Source organism: Pongo pygmaeus, chromosome 20, assembly GCF_028885625.2.
Source record: "Pongo pygmaeus isolate AG05252 chromosome 20, NHGRI_mPonPyg2-v2.0_pri, whole genome shotgun sequence".
NCBI lineage: Eukaryota > Metazoa > Chordata > Mammalia > Primates > Hominidae > Pongo > Pongo pygmaeus.
Window position 1 is genome coordinate 12,771,025 of NC_072393.2, and position 24,289 is coordinate 12,795,313.

At 44.6% G+C, this 24,289-nt stretch overlaps 1 protein-coding gene across 4 annotated transcripts; it reads right to left on the reverse strand.

The window, feature by feature from the left end:
* Positions 1–461: 461 nt before the first annotated feature.
* On the reverse strand, positions 462–21,561 carry ZNF564 (zinc finger protein 564). 4 transcript variants are annotated; one of them, XM_054464098.2, is made up of 4 exons: positions 21,336–21,561; positions 3,309–3,435; positions 3,043–3,103; positions 462–2,656 (listed from the first exon to the last, which is right to left on the reverse strand). In XM_054464098.2, the coding sequence occupies exons 1-4, from the start codon at positions 21,336–21,338 to the stop codon at positions 1,186–1,188; spliced, it is 1,662 nt and encodes a 553-aa protein (XP_054320073.2). In that variant the 5' UTR covers positions 21,339–21,561; the 3' UTR covers positions 462–1,185. The 4 variants fall into 4 exon arrangements, with proteins under 4 accessions (XP_054320073.2, XP_063513967.1, XP_063513969.1 ...); XM_063657897.1 differs by lacking the exon at positions 21,336–21,561 and adding an exon at positions 20,194–20,650; XM_063657899.1 differs by lacking the exon at positions 21,336–21,561 and adding an exon at positions 18,139–18,278.
* Between the last annotated feature and the right edge of the window lie 2,728 nt (positions 21,562–24,289).

A 24,289-nucleotide genomic window follows, 5' to 3' on the forward strand; every position in this document is an offset into this window, starting at 1 on the left:
GATCCGCCTGCCCTGTCAGCCTCCCAAAGTGCTGGGATTACAGGCGTGATCCACCGCGCCCGGCCCTGCTTTCAATCTTTTTATTTTCCCAGAAATGGAAATGCTGATCATATGTTATTTCTATATTTTAATCTGGGGATCTGCCATACTGTTTTCAGCAGGCTTATACCACTGTACATTCCCAGTGATAGTGCACAACATTCTCCAACATTCCACATCCTTGACAGTATTTCTTGTTTTCCATCTTTGATACTACTAATCCTAATGAGACGCTATGTATGTCTTGAGTTTGATTTGTATTTCCCTAATGACTAAAGATGTCAAGTATTGTTATGTGCTTATTGGCCATCTGGGTATCTTCTTTGGAGAAATGTCTATTCAAGTCCTTTCCTCCATTTTAAAATTGGATTGTGTCTTAGCTTGGGTTGCTAAAACAAAATACTATAAATTGGAAAGCTTAATTAATCAACAAACATTTATTTCTCATGGTTTGGGAGGCTGAGAAGTCCAATATCAAGGCACTGGCAGAGTCCATGTCTGGTAAGGGCCTGCTTCCCAGTTCAAAGATAGCTATCTTCTCATTGCACTCTCTCATGGTGAAAGGCAAAGCTAGCTCTCTAGGGACTCCTATCAGGAACTAATCCCAATTACAAGGCCTCCATCTTCATGATGTCCTCCAATCCTAAAAACTACCAGAGACAGGGCCTCCAAATACCATCACATTGCGGGGGGGGAGGGGGGGGGTACGGGGGTAAGGTTTCAACATATGAATCTGAGGGGGCATACACTCAGCCAAAACATTACACCTCTGGCCCCCAAAATCCATGTCATCACATGTAAAATATATTCATCTCATCCCAAAGGCCTCAAAAGTCTCAGCTAATTCCAGCATGAAGCCTAATGTTTAAACTCAAACTCCGAAATGTCATCTCAATATCACATAACTCAGATACGGATGAGACTCAATTCATGCTGAGGCAAAATTCTTCTTCAGCTCCGAACCTGTGAAAACCAAACTAGTTGTGTATTTCCAAAATATGAGACAGGCACAGGATAGAGATTCCTATTCCAAAAGTGAGAAACAGGAGAAAGGGGTGAGCTCCCAAACAAGTCCAAAACCCAGAAAGCAAACTGAAGACTTTCCATATTCTTTAGATATGTAGATACTTGTAGACCTGTCCTCCACTATTCATTTTCACAGGTATTTGAAGGTTGTGTGATAAATGAAAGCTTTCCCACATTCCTTACGTAAGGTTTATCTCCATTATGAGCTCTTTCATGTCTTTGAAAGGAACTGGAATAACTGAACGTTTTTCCACATTGCTTACATTCATAGGGTTTTTCTCCAGTATGAGTTCTTTCATGTATTCTAATGGAACTGGCATAATTGAATGCTTTCCCACATTCTTTACATTCATAGGGTTTTTCTCCAGTATGAGTTCTTTCATGTGTTCGGACAGAACTAGGACAGTCAAAGGCTTTACCACATACCTGACATTTATAAGGTCCATCTCCAGTGTGCAGTATCATGTGTTTTCTAATCCTTTTAAGAGAAATGAAGGCTTTCCCACATACCTGACATTCATAGGGTTTCTCTCCAGTGTGAGTTCTTTCATGTATTTGAAATGAACTGGGACAGTCAAAGGCTCTACCGCATATCTGACATTTATAAGGTCCATCTCCAGTGTGCTTTATCATGTGTCTTCGGACGCTTGGGAGAGAAATGAAGGCTTTCCCGCATTCCTTACATTCATAGGGCTTCTCTCCAGTGTGAGTCCTTTCATGTGTTCGAACATTACTGGAAGAACTGAAGGTTTTACCACATTTATTACATTCATAGGGTTTCTCCCCAGTATGAGTTCTTTCATGCTTTCGAACATAACTGGGAAAAATAAAGGCTCTCCCACATACTTTACATTTATAAGGTCCATCCCCAGTGTGCCTAATCATATGACTTTGAAAATTTGTGAAAGAAATGAAGGCCTTCCCACACTGTTTACATTCATGGGGTTTCTCTCCAGTATGAGTTCTTTCATGTATTCGAAATAAACTGGGGCGGTCAAAGACTTTTCCACATTCCTGACATTTATAAGGTCCATCTCCAGTGTGCCTAATCATGTGTCTTTGAAAACTTGGAAGAGAAATGAAAGCTTTCACACATTCCTGACATTCATAGGGTTTCTCTCCAGTGTGAGTTCTTTCATGTATTTGAAATAAACTTGGGCGATCAAAGGCTTTCCCACATTCCTGACATTTATATGGTCCATCTCCAGTGTGCTTAATCATGTGTCTTCGAACACTTGGGAGAGAAATGAAGGCTTTCCCACATTCCGGACATGCATAAGGTTTCTCACCAGTGTGAGTTCTTTCATGTCTTCGAAAGGATTGACAAGAACTGAAGGCTTTCCCACACTGCTTACATTTATATGGTTTCTCTCCATATTCCTGATAGTCATATGGTTTGTGTCCAAGATGAGATCTGATGTGCCTACTAAGGGATGAATGATGCATGAAGACTTTCCCACACAAACTACATTCACATGGTCTTACTATAGTAGGAATTTTCTTGTTCAGATTAAGATTGAGAATCTGACTGAAGGCTTCTCCACATTGATCATATTCTTTACTTTCATTGAGTCCCTCTTCCATATGATTGCTGGAAAAAATAGAAAGCAAGATTTAGTGGTTTGTGACTTTATATTTATTAATAAGTATTCGACTTACATTTTTACCATAATCGGGGAAAGGGTAAGTTTTCAGGCCTGTATGAATTGTTTGAAAGTGAATGGATGGAATGCTCTGCAAGAGGGCTCGACAGTAGCCATCATCAAAAAAGTGATATTCATATATACAGTTTCTTAATACTATTTCCAAGTGAATGACTTTGCAACACTGAACATCTATGTCACACTTTTTCTTTTTCTGGTGAAAAAGTTGTAGGAATAAATAAATTTGAAGCTGGGCTTACTGGTTTGTTTCCTTATTTTTAAAATTTCATGACATACTAAGGAGACATTGCTTTCTCTTGTCAGTGCAAATTACCTTAAAATTCTCCCCTGATTTTTGTACCAATCTTCAATGCTCTGGTCTTCCCATTTTTTTCCTAAAATATAGTCAGAAAAAATCCTTATGAACTGATAGACATTACAGAAAAATGACTAGATTCTAAGTTCATGATAAGGTGCAAACAACCCTGATTTATTCACCCAAGTATTCCCTTTTCCACATCAGACATCATGAAAAAGCATTAAAGAGCAAGAAATACTTCTTCTCTAACTGACTAAGAGAAGGAATGATGTCATCCTTACCTACACAGGCCAGGTTTCTAAAGGTTTCCCGCATCACATCTCTGTAGAGTTTCTTCTGGGAAGGATCCAGCAAAGCCCACTCCTCAAGTGTGAAGTTCACAGCCACATCCTCAGAGGCCACTGAGTCCTAAAACATCCCAAATATGCAATGCAGGAGGAAGAATGAGATGACAGTACAGGGATGTAAACCCAATTCATAAAAGTTCACAAATGGCTAGGTGCAGTGGCTCATGCCTGTAATCCCAGCACTTTGGGAGGCCAAGGCACACAGATCACCTGAGGTCAGGAACTTGAGGCCAGCCTGGTCAACAAGGTGAAATCTCATCTCTACTAAAAATATATGAATTAGCTGGGTGTGGTGGCGTATGCCTGTAATCCCAGCTACTCAGGAGGCTGAGGCAGGGGAATCACTTAAACGAGGGAGGCGGAGGTTACGGTGAACCGAGATCACGCCACTGCACTTCAGCCTGTGTGACAGAGAGAGACCCTGTCTCAAACAAACAAACAAACAAACAAACAAAAAAGTTGACAAATGTGGCAGTCTCCAAACATTTATTTTATGATAAATAAATATGGTTGTCAGAATTCTGTCTACATTCACTTTCTCATAAATTTAATTACCCCATGAAAACACGCAACTGATCTCTACATTTTTACTGTAGTCACTACAAGTTTTATTGGTCTCTAATGGCAGGATCCAGTTCACCTTGGAGAAACAAATAAAATGCTATACAAAGAAAACAAATTTTGGCCAGGCCTGGTGGCTCACGCCTGTAATCCCAGCACTTTGGGAGGCTGAGGCAAGCAGATCATGAGGTCAGGAGTTTGAGATCAGCCTGACCAACATGGTGAAACCCCGTCTCTACCAAAAATACAACAAAATTAGCCAGGCATGGTGGCACACACCTGTAATCCCAGCTGCTCAGGGGGCTGAGGCAGGAGAATAGCTTGAACCCAGGAGGCGGAGGGTGCAGTGAGCTGAGATCATGCCATTGCACTCCAGCCTGGAGGACAGAGAGAGTCTAAGTCTCAAAAAAAAAAAATTTAAGATCATCATTCCTTCTGGGAAAAACTTCCATTTCCTTTCATATCTCACACCAATCACCATTCCATGAAACACAGGGTAGGCCAGGCGCACTGGCTCATGCCTGTAATCCCAACACTTTGGGAGGCAGAGGCAGGCGGATCACCTGAGATCAGGAGTTTGAGACCAGCCAGCCCAACATGGCAAAACCCTGTCTCTACTAAAAATACAAAAAATTTGCCAGGCATGGTGGTGGGCACCTGTAATACCAGCTACTTGGGAGGCTGAGGAAAGACAATCGCTTGAGACCAGGAGGCGGATGTTGCAGTGAGTAGAGATTGCACCACTGCACTCCAGCCTGGGTGACGAGAGCAAAACTCTGTCTCAAAAAAAAGAAAGAAAGAAAAAAAGAAACAGGATAAAACGAAAAAGGTATCCATGAAAAAATAAATATACACTGAAGTGGAACCATTTTCTTCTGTTCCCTTCATCAAACAAGAGAGGCCAGAAGGCCCGTAGAAATCCACCTTCTGACAAAATCCAGCTGACCATACTTTCCTGAAGGATTCCAGGCCATCAGACGTAGACAGATCAAGTTGGTTGAATGAAAATATTCCTCTGCAAAAGTAGTCATTTTAATCTGCATGTATAACATTTGTTATAGACTCACTGATTCCTTTGACTCTGTCCCATTTCACTAGGCTAGGAAGCTACTGGGAAGACAGAACTCAGGCATGAAGAAGAAGGTATTGCAACTTAGGCAGCGCCCCCTCACCCAGCAAAATCCCCATAGTCATGAACATCAAGGGCAGTTTCCCACCTATTTTTACCTTATATACACACACACATACTAAGAAGACAAAATGCCACAAGAGTTTTTTCTGGCAGATATATAACAAGGTACCCTATGACTTGCTAACCTTGAGGAACAGGTTAAGAGTTGCAATTTCTGAGGGATTTCATTCAAGTCTAGATGGTTTGATGGCGAATTTGACCATGATTATAAAATACATGCAGGGATCAGCAGTGCTTTTCTCCAAAAGAACATAAAATCCTTTCTCAAATTTCAAGAGGAAATGACTCCTGACCAGTCACTATGTGATATTACATTGTGTAATGTCAAGGCAAAATAAAATAAGGGGAAAGGTGGGTTCTTTTGGTTTCCTTAGAAATGGGAACTTGCTCTGTCATCCACACTGGAGTGCAGTGGCATGATCACAGCTCACCGAAGCCTTGATCTCCTGGGCTCATGTGATCCTCTCTCCCGAGTCTCCCAAGTAGCTAGAACTACAGTCACAAGACACCATGCCTAGCTAATGTTTAAATTTTTTGTAAAGATGGGGTCTTACTTTGTTGCTCAAGCTGATCTCAAATTCCTGCCTCAGCTTCCCAAAGTGCTGGGATTACAGGTGTAAACCACCACACCTGGCTGGAAAAATGGGTTCCCAGAAAGAATGAAATGTCCTCAAGATAGCCTCTTACAAAACATTTTTTAAATCCTATAAATCCCCTCTCCCTCTCCTTCTTTCTTCGGTCTCCCTCTGTTGCTGAAGCTGGACTGTACTGCCGTGATCTCAGCTGGCTGCAACCTCCCTGCCTCGGGCTCCTGTGATTCTCCTGCCTCAGCCTGCTGAGTGCCTGGGATTGCAGGCGCCTGCTGCCACGCCTGACTGGTTTTTGTATTTGTGGTGGAGATGGGGTTTCGCCGTGTTGACCGGGCTGGTCTCCAGCTCCTGGCCTCGAGTGATCTGCCCGCCTCGGCCTCCCGAGGTGCTGGGGTTGCAGACGGAGTCTCGCTCACTCAATGCTCAATGTTGCTCAGGCTGGAGTGCAGTGGCGTGATCTCGGCTCGCTACAACCTCCACCTCCCAGCCGCCTGCCTTGGCTTCCCAAAGTGCTAAGATTACAGCCTCTGCCCGGCCGCCACCCCATCTAGGAAGTGAGGAGCATCTCTGCCTGGCCGCCCATCTTCTGGGATGTGAGGAGCCCCTCTGCCCGGCCGCCCCGTCTGGGAAGTGAGGAGCGCCTCTGCCCGGCCGCCATCCCGTATAGAAGTGAGGAGCGTCTCTGCCCGGCCGCCCATCATCTGGGATGTGAGGAGCGCCTCTGCCCGGCCGACCCTGCCCGGCCGCCCCGTCTGGGAAGTGAGGAGCGCCTCTGCCAGGCTGCCCCGTCTGGGAGGTGAGGAGCGCCTCTGCCCAGCCGCCACCCCGTCTGGGAGGAAGTGAGGAGCGCCTCTGCCCAGCCGCCCCATCTGGGAAATGAGGAGCGCCTCTACCCGGCTGCCCCATCTGGGAAGTGAGGAGCGTCTCTGCCCGGCTGCCCCGTGTGGGAAGTGAGGACCGCCTCTGCCCGGCCGCCCCATCTGGGATGTGAGGAGCGCCTCTGCCCGGCCGCCCCGTCTGGGAAGTGAGGAGCGCCTTTGCCTGGCCGCTCCATCTGGGAAGTGAGGAGTGCCTCTGCCCGGCCGCCCTGTCTGGGAGGTGTACCCAACAGCTCCGAAGAGACAGCAACCATCAAGAACGGGCCATGACGACGATGGTGGTTTTGTTGAAAAGAAAAAGGGGAAATGTGGGGAAAAGAAAGAGAGATCAGATTGTTACTGTGTCTGTGTAGAAAGAAGTAGGCATAGGAGACTCCATTTTGTTCTGTACTAGGAGAAATTCTTCTGCCTTGGGATGCTGTTGATCTATGGCCTTGCCCCCAGCCCCCTGCTCTCTGAAACATGTGCTGTGTCAACTCAGGGTTAAATGGATTAAGGACGGTGCAAGATGTGCTTTGTTAAACAGATGCCTGAAGGCAGCATGCTCTTTAAGAGTCATCACCACTCCCTAACACTGCGGAAGGCCGCAGGGACCTCTGCCTAGGAAAACCAGAGACCTTTGTTCATGTGTTTATCTGCTGACCTTCTCTCCACTATTATCCTATGGCCCTGCCATATCCCCCTCTCCGAGAAACACCCCAGAATGATCAATAAATACTTAATTTAAAAAAAATTCTATAAATCCCCTAAAAACTGTTGAAGAGTCAACAAAAAGTTCTTCCCCAAATGTAGCAGGAATAATGACTATCTAACAATGGTAAAAGTCTCCTGAAGAACAACATGATAGCTTCCCTAACCTTTAACAAGAATTCTGAATACTGGCCAGGCATGGTGGCTCATGCCTGTAATCCCAGCACTTTGGGAGGCTGAGGCAGGCAGATCACTTGAGTTCACTTGAGTCAAGATCATTTGAGTTAGGAGTTTGAGTCTGACCTGGGAAACATGGCGAAACCTCGTTTCTACTAAAAATACAAAAATTAGCCAGGCATGGTGACGCGCACCTGTTACCCCAGCTACCTGGGAGGCTGAGGAAGGAGAATCACTTGAACCCGGGAGGTGGAAAGTGCAGTGAGCCGAGATTGTGCCACTGCACTCCAGCCTGGGTGGCAAGACTCTGTCTCCAAAAAAAAAAAAAAAAAAAAAAATAGAACCATGGTAGGCACTGAGGAGAAAAGACCACATATCTTTCTTACAATATCACAGAAGGCCACAACCCAAGCCAGGAACAAAGCCTCACTAACAAATCATATGATTACAGAATATGTCACACCTCCAGGTAAAATGCTCAATTAAAGCCCAAGAAGGGAGGTCAGAGACAAAAAAAGAAACAAAAGCAAGGGCAACTAATAGAAAAAGTAAAAAATATGGTAGATATTAATACAACTGTATCGATAATCACTTTGAATGTCAATGGTCCAAATGTAATTAGAAGACAGATGCTGTTATAGTGGATTTTAAAAACATAGCATGTTGGCTAAAAGGAAACCACTTTAAATACAAAGACACACATATTAAAAGTAAAGGGATAGAGAAATACATAAAATGCTAACATTAATTAAAAGAAACATGGCACAGCTATCTTAATATCACATAGTACACTTCAGAGAAAGGAAAAAACACAGAGATAAGCCAGGTGCAGTGGCACATGCCTACGGTCCCAGCTACTTAGGAGGCTGAGATGGAGGATCGCCTGAGCCCAGGAGTTCAAGGATATAATGCGCTATAATTTATTGTGAATAGACACTGCACTCCGGCCTGGGGAACAGCGAGACCTTCATCTCTACAAAAAAATTAAAAAAAAAAAATTTTTTTTAATTAACCAGTTGTGGTATCACAAACGTGTAGTCAGCTACTTCAGAAGCTGAGGCAGGTAGATTGCTGAAGCCTGGGAGTTCAAGGCTGCAAAGAGCTATATGATCACACCACTGCACTCCAGCCTGGGAGACAGAGTAAGACTCTGTCTCTAAAAAAAAAAAATTAAAATTTTAAAATAAATAAATAAAGAGATATAAGTGAGCATCACATAATGATAAAGGACTTGACATGCCAAGAAGACCTGACAACCCTTAGTGTGTGTTTGCATAACAAGCGCTGCAAAATACATGTGGCAAAATACAACTGACAGAACTGCAAAGAGAAATACACTAATCTACTTGTATAGTTGGAGACTGCAGCACCCTTCCAGCAGTAATTAAGAGATCCAACAGGCAGAAAATCTGAAAGGACATAGCAAAGTAAATAGCATCATCAAACAACTGGATTTAATTGAAATGCATGGAATACTTCATCTAACAATAGCAAAACACAAATTCTTCTTAAGTTCACAGGAATATTCACAAAAACCAAATACTGGGGAATAAAACACACCTTAATAAATATGAAAAATTTAAAAAAATCATACAAAGTATGCTCAGACCACAACTCATTCATCTAGAAATCAATAACAGAGAGAGTTACCAACTCCCCCAAATCCTTAGAGATTAAACAACACAATTCTAAATAAACACATAGATCAAAGAAGTCTGAGAAATCAAAAATAATTTTTGACCTAAAATGAAAATGAAAACAAAACTTATCAAAAATTATGGTATGCAGCAAAAGCAGTGCACAGAGGAATATTTACAGCATTGAACACCTACACCAGGAAAGAACAAGGATTTATAATGAATCATCTAAGAGTCTACTTCGGGCTGGGTGCAGTGGCTCACGCCTATAATCCCAGCAATTTGGGAGGCCAAGGCGGGCAGATTACTTGAGGCCAGGAGTTAGAGACTAGCCTGGACAACATGGTAAAACCTCGTCTCTACTAAAAATACAAAAATTAGCTGGGCATGGTGGCACATGCCTGTAATCCCAGCTACTCAGTAGGCTGAGATACAAGAATCACTTGAACCTGGGAGATGGAGGTTACAGTGAGCCAAGATCATGCCACTGCACTCCAGCCTGGGCGACACAGCAAGCTGCTGTCTCCAAAAAAAAAAAAAAAAAAAAAGATAAGAGTCTACTTCAGAAAAACAGAAAAACAAGAGAGCAAATTAAACCCAACTAAGCACACAGACAGACAGAATAATTGGAGAAGTCAATGAAATGGCAGGAAATCAATAGAGATTAAAAAAAAAAACAGAAGTCGGTTATTGGAGAACACCAATAAAATTGATAAACCTCTAGTCAGGTAAGAAAAAAGAAACTACTAAGATCAGAAATGAAAGGAGGCAAAAGTAAAAACTAAAGAATATTTGACAAAATCTACCACCCACTCATGGTGGCAAACTGGGAATAGAGAACTTTCTCCTCAAAAAGAACATCAATGAGGAAACTGCAGCTAACATCATACTTAACAGTGAGAAACTAGATGCTTTCTACACAAGACCAGAAACAGGGTAAGAATGTCTTCTCTCACCACTGCTATTCAACAACATCCTTAAAGTCCTAGATAAGCAATAAGACGGAGGAAATAAAAAGTATACCGATTTAGAAGGAAGAAATAAAATTGTCTTTGCTGCATAAGACATGATTATATAAAATATATAGATGGCATATAAACATATGAAAACATGCATATTTTGTCACTGGGGAATTACAGATTTAAAAATTAAAGACTAACACAACCTTTATTAGAATGGCTAAAATTTAAAACACTGAGAACACCAAATGATGGCAAAGATGTGAAGCAATAGGAACCCTCATTTGTTACTTGTGGGAATGGAAAACAGTGCACCTATTTTGGAAGATGGTCAGTTTCTTATAAAACTAAACATATTCGGCCAAGCACAGTGGCTCATGCCTGTAATCTCAGCACTTTGGGGGGCCGAGGCGGGTGGATCACCTGAGGTCAGAAGTTCAAGACCTGCCTGGCCAACATGGTGAAACCATCTCTACTAAAAATACAAAAATTAGCTGGGCATGGTGGCACATACATGTAATCCCAGCTACTCGAGAGGCTGAAGCAGGAGAATTGTCTGAGCCCAGGAGGTGGAGGCTGCAGTAAGCCGAGATCTTGCCATTGCACTACAGCCTGGACGACAAAGCAAAACTCTGTCTCAAAACAAAACTAAACAAAACATACTCAACATATGACCTAACAATCATGCTCCTTGGTATTTACCGAAACAAGTTGAAAACATGTTCACACAAAAACCTGTACGTGGATGTTTATGGGAGATTTATTCATAATTTCTAGAATTTAGAGTTAACCAAGATATTCTTCATAAACAAATGAACAATCTGCAGTACATCCATATGATTAAATATAATCATATGGATAAAAAGAAGATATCAAGCCATGATAAGACATAGAGGAAATTTAAAAGTACGTCACTGGGCCAGGTGTGGTGGCTCACACCTGTAATCCCAGCACTTTGGGAGGCAGAGGCGGGAGGATCACCTGAGGTCAGGAGTTTGAGACCAGCCTGACCAAATGGTGAAACCTCATCTCTACTAAAAATACAAAAATTAGCCGGGCGTGGTGGCGGACACCTGTAATCCCAGCTACTCAGGAGGCTGAGGTAGGAGAATCGCTTGAACCAAGGGGGCGGAGGTTGCAGTGAGCCAAGATCACATTACTGCACTCCAACCTGGGCGACAGAGTGAGACTCCATCTCAAAAAGAAAAAAAGAAAAGTATGTTACTAAGTGATAGAATCCAATCTAAAAAGGCCATATACAATGTATTACCAACTATAAGATATTCTGCAAAAGACAAAACTATGGGACATGAAAAAGTCTTTGGTTGTAAGGGATTTCAGGATGCAAAGGGCAGATGAATGAATGTATGAACTATAGGTGATTTTTAGGGCAGTGAAACTACCCTAACAGAAATAACACACGTCATTAAACATTGTCAAAGTCCAATGAATATACAATAGAGTCAACTCTAATGTAAAATGTGAACATTAATGCATCCATATTGGTTCAATTGTAATTAATGTACCACAGTAATACAATATATAAAAACTAGGGCAAACTGGCCAGGTGTGGTGGCTCACGCCTGTAATCCCAGCACTTTGGGAGGCTCAGACAGGCAGATCACGAGGTCAAGAGATCGAGACCATTCTGGCCAACATGGTGAAATCCATCTCTACTAAAAATACAAAAATTAGCTGGGCGTAGTGGTGTGTGCCTGTAGTCCCAGCTACTTGGGAGGCTGAGGCAGGAGAATTGCTTGAACCTGGGAGGTGGAGGTTGCAGTGAGCTGAGACTGCGTCACTGCACTCCAGCGTGGCGACAGAGCGTGATCCGCCTCAAAAAAAAAAAAAAAAAATAGGGCAAACTGTAAAGAAGGGTGATCATTAAAGTAACACTCTGTACTTAATGATCAATTTTTCTGTAAACTTAAAACTGTTCTGAAAAAAATCTGTTACAAAAAGTTAAAATGAAGAGACTCATGACTGAGAAGTAACTAATCACTGAACCATGTGTTTTTTTTTTTTTTTTTTTTGAGACAGGGTCTCATTTTGTCACCCAGATTGGAGTGCAGTGGTATGATCACAGCTCACTGCAGCCTCAACCTCCAAGGCTCAAATGATCCTTCCACCTCAGTCTCCCAAGGATCTGGGACTACAGGTACATGCCACCACGCTCAGCCAATTTTTGTATTTTTTGTAGAGATGGGGTTTTGTCATGTTGCCCAGGCTGGTCTCAAACTCTTGGGCTCAAGCAATCTGCCTCCCTTGGCCTCCCAAAGTGCTGACATGGCAGGCGTGAGCCACCACGCCTGGCCCATAGCATATTTCATGCAACTGATTTGAACTTATTTTAGTAAGTCATTATGGTGATGAATGAGGTCTTCAGCCAATGCCTTGTTTAGGAGCCCAGCACTGTATATTCTGAGAAGTTAGGAGTCCAGCACTGTATATTCTGAGAAGTTAAATTAGGGCCTTGGTTACCATCAGTACTGTCTAGAATTTGGACATGGATGAGTATCCATGGTATTGTGGACTTCGTATAAGATATGTATTGGCCAGGCGAGGTGGCTCACGTCTGTAATCCCAACACTTTGGGAAGCCAATAGCGTGAGTCATCACATCCAGCCCTGAAGTCTTATTCTCAATGGCAAATACAAGAAAAACAGTTAACAGATTATATAGATTTGGAATGAACCTGAAAACTCCTAATACTTTTAACAGATGGTTTTTAGTATATATGTGCAATCATGATCACAATTTTCATCACCTCAAAAATAAGTCCATGTACTTTTCACCTGTCAATCTCCTATCCTCCCATCTTCTTCCGCCAATCCCCAGCCCTTGATAACCAGCAATCTTTCGGTCTCTATAGATTTTCCTATTATGGACTTTCATATAATCAGAATCATGCCATGTGGTATGTGACTGGCTTCATTATAGGTTTCTCAAGTCACATCCATGTTGTAGCATGCATCCCCACTTTGTATTTATGGTAGAATTACATTCCACTGTATGGATATTACATATTTTGTTTACCTATCATCCAATGATGTATTACAGTCAGCCCTCCATACTTGCAGTTTCTGTATCCTCAGATTCAACCACCCTCTGATCATGTACTATGTGGTTAGGTCTGTGATGGTTAGGTACATACTGAACATGTACAGACTTTTTCTTCTTGCTATTATTCCCTAAACAACACAATATAACAACTATTTACCTAAAATTTATGTTGTATTAGGTATTATAAGTGAGCTAAAGATGATTTAAAGTATATGGAAGAAAATGTTTTCTAAGCCAGGCGTGGTGGCTCACGCCTGTAATTCCAGCACTTTGGGAAGCCGAGGGGGGCGGATCACCTGAGGTCAGGAGTTCGAGACCAGCCTGACCAAAAAGGAGAAATCCTGTCTCTACTAAAAATACAAAATTAGCCGGGTGTGGTGGCACATGCCTGTAATCCCAGTTACTCGGGAGGCTGAGGCAGGAGAATCACTTGAACCCGGGAGGCAGAGGTTGCGGTGAGCCGAGATTTCGCTATTGCACTCCAGCCTGGGCAACAAGAGTGAAACTCCGTCTCAAAAAAAAAAAAAAAAAAAAAGAAAATGTTTTCTTAATTTCCATTTTGGGTTGTTCAGTGACAATGTATAGAAATAACAGATTTTTTGCAGGTTCCGTTTGTATCCTACCAATTTGCTTAATTCATTTATTACTTCTAAGTGTGTGTGCAGGGTGGGGGAATCTCTTGGAAGTTCTACATGTAAAATCACATAATTTGTGAACAGGAAAAAATTTCCTTCTTCCTGTCCATTTTTGATATCTTTTCTTTTTCTTGTCTAACTACTCTGACTAGAACATCCGGTACTACATTGAATAGTAGTGGTGAAAGTTAACTAAGTCTCAATAGATTTGTTTAAATAGAATAAAAAATAATAGTAAGTTAAAATATAAAATGATTGTATAATACACATTTAACATATGAATATACATTTACACTGTTAATATATAAATACAAAATAAAGTAAAATATAAAATAATATCAGCTGGGTGCAGTGGCTCACACCTGTAATCCTAATACTTTAGGAGGCAAAGACAGGAGGACTGCTTAATGCCAAGGAGTTTAAGACCAGCCTGGGCAACATAGTGAAATCCTGTCTCTATTTAAAAAAAAAAAAAGAATTTGGCCAGGCACAGTGGCTCACGCCTGTAATCCCAGCACTTTGGGAGGCCAAGGCGGGTGGATCACGAGGTCAGGAGTTAAACACTAGCCTGGACAAGATGATGAAACCCCGTCTCTACTAAAAATACAAAAAAATTAGCCGGGCATGGTGGTGGGCACCTGTAATCCCAGCTACTTGGGAGGCTGAGGCAAAGAATTGCTTGAACCCGGGAGGCGGAGGTTGCAGTGAGCCAAGATTGCGCCATTGCATTCCAGCCTGGGCAACAGAGCAAGACTCTGTCTAAAAAAAATAAATAAATAAAAAATAAAAAAATTTTAACTAGTCCAGTGTGGTGGCACAAGCCTTTAATCCCAGCTACTTAGGAGGCTGACACAGAAGGATACTTGAGTACAAGAGGTCAAGGCTACAGTGAGCTATGATTGCGCCACTACACTCCAGTCTGGGCAACACAGCAAGACCCTGTCTCAAAAAAAAAAAGTATCAACTTTAGTTAATAATAATGTTACTGGTTCACCAATTTTCATCATTATCAGATGTAATATGTTGGTTTATAATCATAACTAATACACTACACTAAGGCAGTATGTTAAAAATAGGGGAGGTAGGCCAGGCGTGGTGGCTCACGCCTGTAATCCCAGCACTTTGGGAGGTCGAGGCAGGTGGATCACCTGAGGTCAGGAGTTCAAGACCAGCCTGGCTAATGTGGCGAAATCCAGTCTCTACTAAAAAAATTCAAAAAAAAATTAGCTGGACACGGTGGCAGGCGCCTGTAATCCCAGCTACTCCAGAGGCTGAGGCAGAAGAATTGCTTGAATCTAGGAGGCAGACGTTGCAGTGAGCTGAGATCGCGCCACCACACTCCAGGCCTTGGTGACAGAACGAGACTCCGTCTCAAAAAAAAAAAAAAAAATAGGGGAGGTAGGGAGAAGGGGCTCTGTAATAGCTCCCAAATTTTTCTGTAAACTATGAATTAAAAAAGCAAATAAACTAACCTTTCATGGAAAATTCATAATTGTGTAAAAAAGAAAGCTGGCTGGGCGCAGTGGCTCACACCTGTAATTCCAGCACTTTGGGAGGCCAAGGCGGGTGGATCACAAGGTCAGGAGTTCGAGACCATCCTGGCTAACATGGTGAAACCCCCACCTCTACTAAAAATACAAAAAAAAAAAAAGAGCGGGGCAAGATGGCACGTACCTGTAGTTCCAGTTACTTGGGAGGCTGAGGCAGGAGAATCGCTTGAACCCAGGAGGCAGAGATTGCAGTGAGCCAAGATCGTGCCACTGCACTCCAGCCTGGGCGACAGAGTGACAATTCCTCTCAAAAAAACAAAAAAAAAAGAAAAAGGCCAGGCGCAGTGGCTCACGCCTGTAATCCCAGCACTTTGGGAGGCCGAGGTGGGCAGATCACAAAGTCAGGAGATCAAGACCATCCTGGCTAACACGGTGAAACCCCATCTCTACTAAAACTACAAAAAAAAAAAAAAAATTAGCCAGGTGTGGTAGCGGGCGCCTGTAGTCCCAGCTACTCGGGAGGCTGAGGCAGGAGATTGGCATGAACCCGGGAGGCGGAGTTTGCAGTGAGCCGAGATTGCGCCACTGCACTCCAGCCTGGGTAACAGAGTGAGATTCCGTCTCAAAAAAAAAAAAAAGAAAGCTGACATTCCATAGTACATACAGTATAACGCCACTTGCATAAGATTCATTCAAAAATGAAATATATAACTGACTGGCTTAAAATAAAATATACTGATAAAGGGTTAAATACACAGGTTAAGAAAAGCAAGGAAATTATCTTATAATCTATAACACTGGCCCCATCTGGAAAGAGATTGGATGATTTGGCTTCTAGGAATCATTTCAAGGGGGCATGCGGTGAGAAGTCTTCAAAGTCGTGGCCTGGCTGTCATGAGACTGACATTCCCTTTACAATGTTTCAGTTGACTGTGCAACTGTTTTATGTAGTTTCCTCATATGCAATATGTTTAGTAAGTTTCCACAATGAAAACTCAATACACAAATAAATCTCAGTGTACTCCGAATTGTGAGCATCAAGCCATTGAAGTAAACATTTAAAAGATAGCACAGGGCCAGTGTGGTGGCTCATACCTGTAATCCCAACACTTTGGGAGGCTGAGGCGGACAGATCAACTGAGGTCAGGAGTTCCAGACCAGTCTGACCAACATGGTGAAACTCCATCTCTATTAAAAATACAAAAACTGGCCAGGTGTGGTAGCTCATGCCTGTAATCCCAGCACTTTGGGAGGCCAAGACGGGCGGATCACGAAGTCAGGAGATCGCCACCATCCTGGCTAACACGGTGAAACCCCGTCTCTACTAAAAATACAAAAAAAAAATTAGCCTGGCGTGGTGGCGGGCACCTGTAGTCCCAGCTACTCGGGAGGATGAGGCAGGAGAATGGCATGAACCCAGGAGGTGGAGCTTGCAGTGAGCCGAGATCGCGCCACTGCACTCCAGCCTGGGCGACACAGCAAGACTCTGTCTCAAAAAAAAAAAAAAAGCAAGCCAGACAGACTCTCCAAATTCCCATTGTTTACTTCATAAACAATTGAACAATTGGCTGGACAGTTTTGTCTTCACTGATCAGTCAAAACAAAGTATCTGTAAATCCAACCTTAATGGTTAAGTTTCTCTCCTCTTTTCAGGCCCTGAACTTTGACCCACCCTCCACAGCCTAAGGAAGCATCCACCCAATCCCTCCTTTATAAACCATCCTAAAAAGAGACTAACCTCAGGAAAAATATTCTCTGATCTAGGATCCGATTTTGCACTTTCCACTCTGCCCTCTCCTCCCACCTATTCCTAATCTTATTTGTTCCTCTCTATGAATGAAAAACCTTTTTAGGGGAAGAGGAGGAGTGGAGACAGCGTCTTGCTCTGTTGTCCAGGCTAGAGTACAATGCCAGAATCATTGCTCACTGGAGCTTGATCTTCTGGGCTCAAGTGATCCTCCCACCTCAGCCTCGTCTGGGACTACAGGTGTGCACCACCACAATTTTTTTTAATTTTATAGAGAGGTGGTCTTACTATGTTGTACAGGTTAGTCTCAAACTCCTGACCTCAAGCAATCCTCCTGTTTTGGCCTCCCAAAGTGCTGGGATTATAGATGTAAGCCGCCACTTCCAACAGAAAAGCCTTTTTCTGCCTAACCTCTAGGATGCTTGCAGATCTTGTATCTACTGCTTTCACCCTTTCATTATACTCCTTTCACATAAAGTCACTTCTTATCTAACTCCAGATTTCTTGTATTTGAGGATGTCTAGAAACAGCTCTCTCAAATCATGGGAGCCCATGGTTTACTGTTATTATCTGAACAGTAACAATTACAACCTCAGACAGGGTATCACCCTCCCAACTATACCTATGTGTGCATCCCCAGCTTTCCAGTGGTCTGTAGCTTCTCTCAGTATAAAGGACCCCTCCCCTGGTTGGAGTGATCAGGCTGGGATGCCTGCCAAGTTCTACCCAGGAAGAACCAACTGGGGACTTCAATGACCTCCTTTTGCAGGCTCTTAATTTGGAGTCACTCTGAGGCACACTTGGCCTCAGACCTCTGCTTCCTCAGACAAGACTATTCACTCACTTTTTTTTTTTTTTGAGACTGAGTTTCACTCTTGTTGCTCAGGCTGGAGTGCAGTGGCACGATCTCGGCTCACCGCAACTTCCGCCTGCTGGGTTCAAGCAATTCTTCTGCCTCAGCCTCCCGAGTAGCTGGGATTACAGGCATGCGCTACCATGCCCAGCTAATTTTGTATTTTTAGTAGAGACAGGGTTTCTCCATGTTTGTCAGGCTGGTCTCAAACTCACCTCAGGTGATCCACCCACCTCAGCCTCCCAAAGGGCTGGGATTACAGGCATGAGCCATCGTGCCCAGTTTCACTTACTTTTAAGTAAGAAAATATCCTGTGTTTGAAGAATCCAGCAAAATCACTCAAACTTACTGTTTATGTATATAGGAGGAAAGGAAACTGTAAGACATTTGTATTCTTTTTTTTTGAGACGGAGTATAGCTCTGTTGCCCAGGCTGGAGTCCAGTGGCACGATCTCGGCTTACTGCACTGCAACCTCCACCTCCCGGGTTCACGCCATTCTCCTGCCTCAGCCACCCAGCAGCTAGGACTACAGGCACACGCTGCCACGCCCGGCTAATTTTTGTATTTTTAGTAGAAACTGGGTTTCACCGTGTTAGCCAGGATGGTCTCGATCTCCTGACCTTGTGATCCGCCCGCCTCAGCCTCCCAAAGTGCTGGGAGTAAAGGCGTGAGCCACCGCGCCCGGCCAATTTTTTGTATTTTTTAGTAGAGACGGGGTTTCACCGTGTTAGCCAGGATGGTCGCCATCTCCTGACCTTGTGATCCGCCCACCTCGGTGCTGGGATTACAGGCTTGAGCCATCGTGGCCGGCAAGACATTTGTATTCTATAGCTTAAACATGAAAAGCACATTTATCTATCCCTTTCAGACAACAGAGATGTCACATTATTATTACTTCCATGACAACTTCTTTACTAATATTTAATTCACTAATATTTAATATTTCAAAGTCCCATCTGATAGGATTTAGCATTAATCACCAAAGTCCAGATGAAAGGATACAGAACAGTTATCCATTACGACAAAATCTCTACCCTGCAAAGGAGAAGATGATATTTTAGAGAATCTCTGTATTTCACCAATTTATCTACTACACTTTCTTGTGGAAATGTATTCGTTTCTCTGTAGCCATAATGCAAGACTGAATTTCCCTACTTATCTGAGATTCTTATCCCCAGTAGCATTCTCAAGGCTAAGTTCTGGGATTGATCTGAAATCATCCAAAAGAAGAAAACAGACCTGAGAAACCTACCATACGTGTTGAGGGTAAGAAACTACACAAATAAGATTTTTTTAACAAATTGAATGTAAGACTAGATAATTGTTTTCCCTCAAATCTACTTTCTGCCTCTTTCTCCCCCTAGTGACCCTCCCTTTGTAAACACTTTATCTTGTCTTTCAAGCACTACTGATATAATACATTTTACATTTAACGAAAAACAGGATCATATAAGCAAATAAACCTTTTCAAGGGTTTACAAACCCACGGAGAGGCAGTGCTGACCTGGAATACAGACATTTATCTGATTCCAATGTCAGGTGAGGTCACCCTATCCCCTAGGACATCTCCCAGCCCCATCCTGGCTCACTGACCAACCTCCCTGAAGACAGTGAACTGTGCCCTGCTCAGTCTGCCCCAAGCGCATTTTAACTTTCAGGTTCTCGCACCATTTCAATGGAGTAGGTTTTCCTTCTCCTTTGAGATAGTTTTTCTCCCTTCACTAGACTAAAAACAATCCAGAGGTCAGGAATCATTTGTGCCTTTTCCTCTCAGTAACAGCCTAAGACTGGGTAACCATCAATGTGTCCCTAAGGAAAGGAAACTGGGGTTGAGGAAGAAAAGCTGAGTGTCCCTCCCAAAGGGTAAACTTTTCAGAGGCAGGGGATACCGGGAGAGTCCTCCCACCTCAGGGCATGCAGCTGCTCCCGTGAGAGGCCCCACCCCTGCACCTTAAGCTGTCCTCTGGGAGGAGTGACCCAGGGGTTGATAATCACTAGATCCTCCAACAGAAGTGGCAGCTGTGGGCAGTTCTGAAAATCAGGACCAGAAAAGGATAGAGGGCCACATCACCTTGTAACGTTTCCAACAGGGAAACTCCACCCAAAGACGTTCTGATTAGGCGTCGGGGCTTAGGAAAGATAAAAGGAGGGGAAGCACAAAAATTTTTTACCACGGCCGGGCGCGGTGGCTCACGCCTGTAATCCCAGCACTTTGGGAGGCCGAGGCGGGCGGATCACCTGAGGTCGGGAGTTGGAGACCAGCCTGGCCAACATGGAGAAGCCCTGTCTCTACAAAAAATACAAAATTAGCCGGGCATGGTAGCGCATGCCTGTAATCCCAGTTACCTGGGAGGCTGAGGCAGGAGAATCGCTTGAACCCGGGAGGTGGAGGTTGCAGTGAGCTGAGATCGCGCCATTGTACTCCAGCCTGGGCAACAAGAGCGAAATTCTGTCTCAAAAAAAATAAAAAAATTTTTACCGTAGAGTGTCAGGTTCTTATTCTCTGTTTCCCTCTCAGGTTACAAGTACACAAACAAGAGGCCGGGCGCGGTGGCTCACGTCTGTAATCCCAGCACTTTGGGAGGCGGAGGTGAACGGATCGCCTGAGGTCTGGAGTTTGAGACCAACCTGGCCAACATGGCGAAACCCAGTCTCTACCAAAAATACAAAAAGTAGCCGGTCGTGGTGGCGCATGCCTGTAATCCCAGTTACTCGGGAGGCTGAGGCAGGAGAATTGCTTGAACCCGGGAGACGAAGGTTGCAGTGAGCTGAGATCTTCCCACTGCACTCCAGCCCGGGCGACAGAGCGAAACTCTGTCTGAAAAGAAAAAAAAAAAATCCACAGAGAACAAATCCTTTCAAAAGAGTATGGTGAAAGAAACTATAAACAACTAAAATACTGTGTCTTAAATGTAAAACAAAAAACAGCTGATAATGTTGATTTGGCGAGGGGAAGTCACCTTTGGGAATGCGGGGAAGGAACCGGAAATTTAGGCATTTATTCCCAACCCTAGAAAAAGCTAGGCTAAAAAAACGGGAGTCGTAGGTTTGAGATTCTTTTTCCAGTACGTTTGGAAGACTCGGAGGGAGACCAGTCCCCCGGAAAAAAGGAGGATGTACTGGGAAGGCCACAGCCCACAGCTCCTCCCATGCACGAACCCCACACCCGAGACGGGATTCCGCCTTGTGACCCTCCCGTGTCCCAGCACAATCTGGAGAGAGGCGGGGCTGCGGGCGCGGAGCTGCCCAGAGAGGGCTCCGAGGCCGGGGCCGCAGTCGCCGCGCAGGGAGGGGACACGACTCCCGGGGTACTGGCTACGGCCCAACCCACCCTGCGGCCGAGGGGACAGAAGGCCGAGCTGCGCCAGGGAACTCGGGTCCCAGACCCTGGAGTCGCTGCAGGGAGGCTCGGGTGCTTCCACAGCCGGTTCCGGCCGGTTCCCACAAGCCCCTCCCCCAGTCTCCAGACGCCCGGCCCCGCCACGCACCATTTCCTGGCTTCCAGGGTGTCCCGGGGTCCTGCCTACGGCTCTCTCCGGCCTGTGTAGGTCACAGCGCGCCAGACGCTGCAGTGGAGCCACCGGGGTCACTGGAGAAGCGGACACCGGAACCCAAACGCAGCGGACACGAAACAGGAAGACCCCGCGGAGTTGTTGAACGTTGCCCCCCGTCCCCCTTGCAGAGTTCCTGATTGGATGGTTTGCAGGTCCCCGCCCCAGTGCCCCTGATTGGGTGATGATCCAAGTCCTGCCTCCTTGATACTGAGTGACAGGAGAAGCAATGCGGTATGTGGCTGAGTAAAGACAGATTGACAGGGTCTTGGCCACTGCTCTTCGTGGGCCGGGCTTCGTCCTTCTGAAACCTTCTGTGCCGGGGAGGATATTTGCATTTAAGCAGAAAGTGTTTCAGGTTCTGTAGAGGTGACACTGGCGTGTTTCTGCACTCAGGGTGCCTTTCCTGCCTTTTCCTCCTGGACACAGAGTCACAAGTGTGCACAGGGAATGACAGACTCGGCGTCCAGTGGAGCCATCCCCTGGCCTCACAGTAGGAGGCGCGCCCAGGCCAGGCCAGACCACAGTGTAACAGGAGGAAGGAGGGCTTGCTTCTTTCAGGCAAGAAAATTAAAACGGACAAAGAAATAAAATTATTAAATGTATAGGAAAACCTGGAGTTTTTATGACAGCGATCATCTATAAAGAAACCAAGAGAAGTAAGCAAACATTTGAACTAGCTCAGACAAGCAGGCTGCTTCACCCGCAGTTCACAAGGAAAACCCACAATCATAAGGTTAAAAATATTCCCAAGCGCCGGGCGCGGTGGCTCACGCCTCTAATACCAGCACTTTGGAAGGCCGAGGTGAGAAAATTGCTTAAGGTCAGGAGTTCAAGACCAGCCTAACCAACATGGTGAAACCCCATCTCTACTAAAAATACAAAAATTAGCCAGGCGTGGCGGCAGGTGCCTGTAATCCCAGCAACTAGGGAAGCTGAGGTACGAGAATCGCTTGAACCCGGGAGGGGGAGGTTGCAGTGAGCCGAGATAGCGCCATTGAACTCCAGCCTGGGCGACAGAGCGAGGCTAAAAAATACAATACAGTACAGTACAGTACAATACAATACACAAAATACAATACAATTAAAATAAAATAATAAAATAAAATAAATACATAAATCCCAAGCTTGGGACCCAGATTCTAACTGCTGAAATGGAACCCCAGTGTGGATCAGAACCTGGTGATGAGACAGGGACACTTAAGAATTCAACTCTGGGAGCTCAAGGTGCCCTCCAGTCCCCTCCTCACAGTGTGGAAACACTCTTTCCTTCAAAACCTTCATTTGTACCAGCAGGAAACTCTCACCTGGAGTCATTGTAAAGTTGTGACCTAAATAAACTGTTATGTTCCCAAACCTTTTCTCCAGGGGACAACGCAAACAAGTCTTTCACTGAGCCTGACCTTCACAGATTTTCTTCATGTATACAAATTACAGCCTGACCCCAGCGACCCCATGAATGCTAAAACCAAAACACTGCCCAGAAAATGGCCCCAAGCGCCAAAGGTACAACCTCAGAAAAGACAGAACCCTCCGCCCCAACCCAACCACATCTGCACATGGGTCTCCTGCTTTTCACAGCTCTGCAGCTTCTCAGAATCCACATTCCTGGCCAGGCGCTGTGGCTCATGCCAGTACTTTGAGAGGCCAAGGCGGGAGGATCACCTGAGGTCAGGAGTTCGAGACCAGCCTGGCCAAATGGTGAAACCTCGTCTATACTAAAAATACAAAAATTAGCCGGGTGTGGTGGCGGGCGCCTGTAATCCCAGCCACTCAGGAGGCTGAGGCAGGAGAACCACTTGAACCCGGCAGGCAGAGGTTGCAGTAAGCCCAGACTGCACGACTGCACTCCAGCCTGGGCGCCAAAACAGTGAGACTCCTTCTCAAAAAAATAATAATAAAAATAAAAAATAAAAATAAAAAAATCTGCACTCCTGGAGCGGTTCTGAGCACCTGGAGGCCACCCGCAAAGGAAGGCAGGCTGCCCAAGAAGCACCCTTTCACTCCCTTTGCAGGCTCCAGATTGGTCTCAGGGTGGAGTCACTGGCCTCAGGCTCTCCTGCCCACTGCAGGTTATTCACTTGATTCTCACCAACACTGATCACTTAGATAAGACAAAAAGACCTTCGGTCCCCTTTGCTGTTTGTTTGTTTGTTTGTTTTTAAGAAACTAGCAGAGTTCCTGCTTTCCTTCTGTGGTTATGTATAAACTGGAAGACAAAAAATTCTGAAATACTTTATATGGATTTTAAACCTGGCAAGTAATGATTCCTTTGAGAAAACAAAGATATCAGCTATGCTATTATGATTTATACATTGGTTTCCACCCATGGTTCCTGACTCATAACTCCCATGGTCCTTGTTACAGTAAACAGAATCTCTCTCTCTCTGACCGTCTCCTGTCCCCCCATTCACCTGCCCACTGCAGAACTCTAATCTGATTGTGGGTCATAAGACTATCATTCCAAAGAGTGTCCTGTCCTGTACGCTGGGGAAAGGAATGCTACACAGAAGCCAAAAATTATCTGGACAGGGGTTGGACACAGTGGTTCACGCCTGTAACCCCAGCACTTTGGGAGGCTGAGGAGGGAGGATTGCTCGAGCCCAGGAATTCAAGACCAGCCTGGGAAAGATGGCGAGACCCCATCTCTATGAAAAATAAATAAAAAGGCCGGATGCAGTGGCTCATGCCTATAATCCCAGCACTTCAGGAGGCTGAGGTGGGCGGATCATGAGGTCAAGAGATCGAGACCCTCCTGGCCAACATGGCGAAACCCCCATTTCTACTAAAAATACAAAAATTAGTTGGGTGTGGTGGCGTGTGCCTGTAGTCCCAGCTACTTGGGAGGCTGAGCCAGGAGAATCACTTGAACCCAGGAGGCAGAGGTTGCA

What these genes read in the sequence shown, in the direction of transcription:
- ZNF564 (XM_054464098.2), bottom strand. An exon ending in TAGAAACCTGGCCTGTGTAG is followed by an intron (nt 3,104 to 3,308) that starts GTAAGGATGACA and finishes ACTATATTTTAG; the next exon opens with GAAAAAAATGGGAAGACCAG. An exon ending in AATCAGGGGAGAATTTTAAG is followed by an intron (nt 2,657 to 3,042) that starts GTAATTTGCACT and finishes TATTTTTTCCAG; the next exon opens with CAATCATATGGAAGAGGGAC.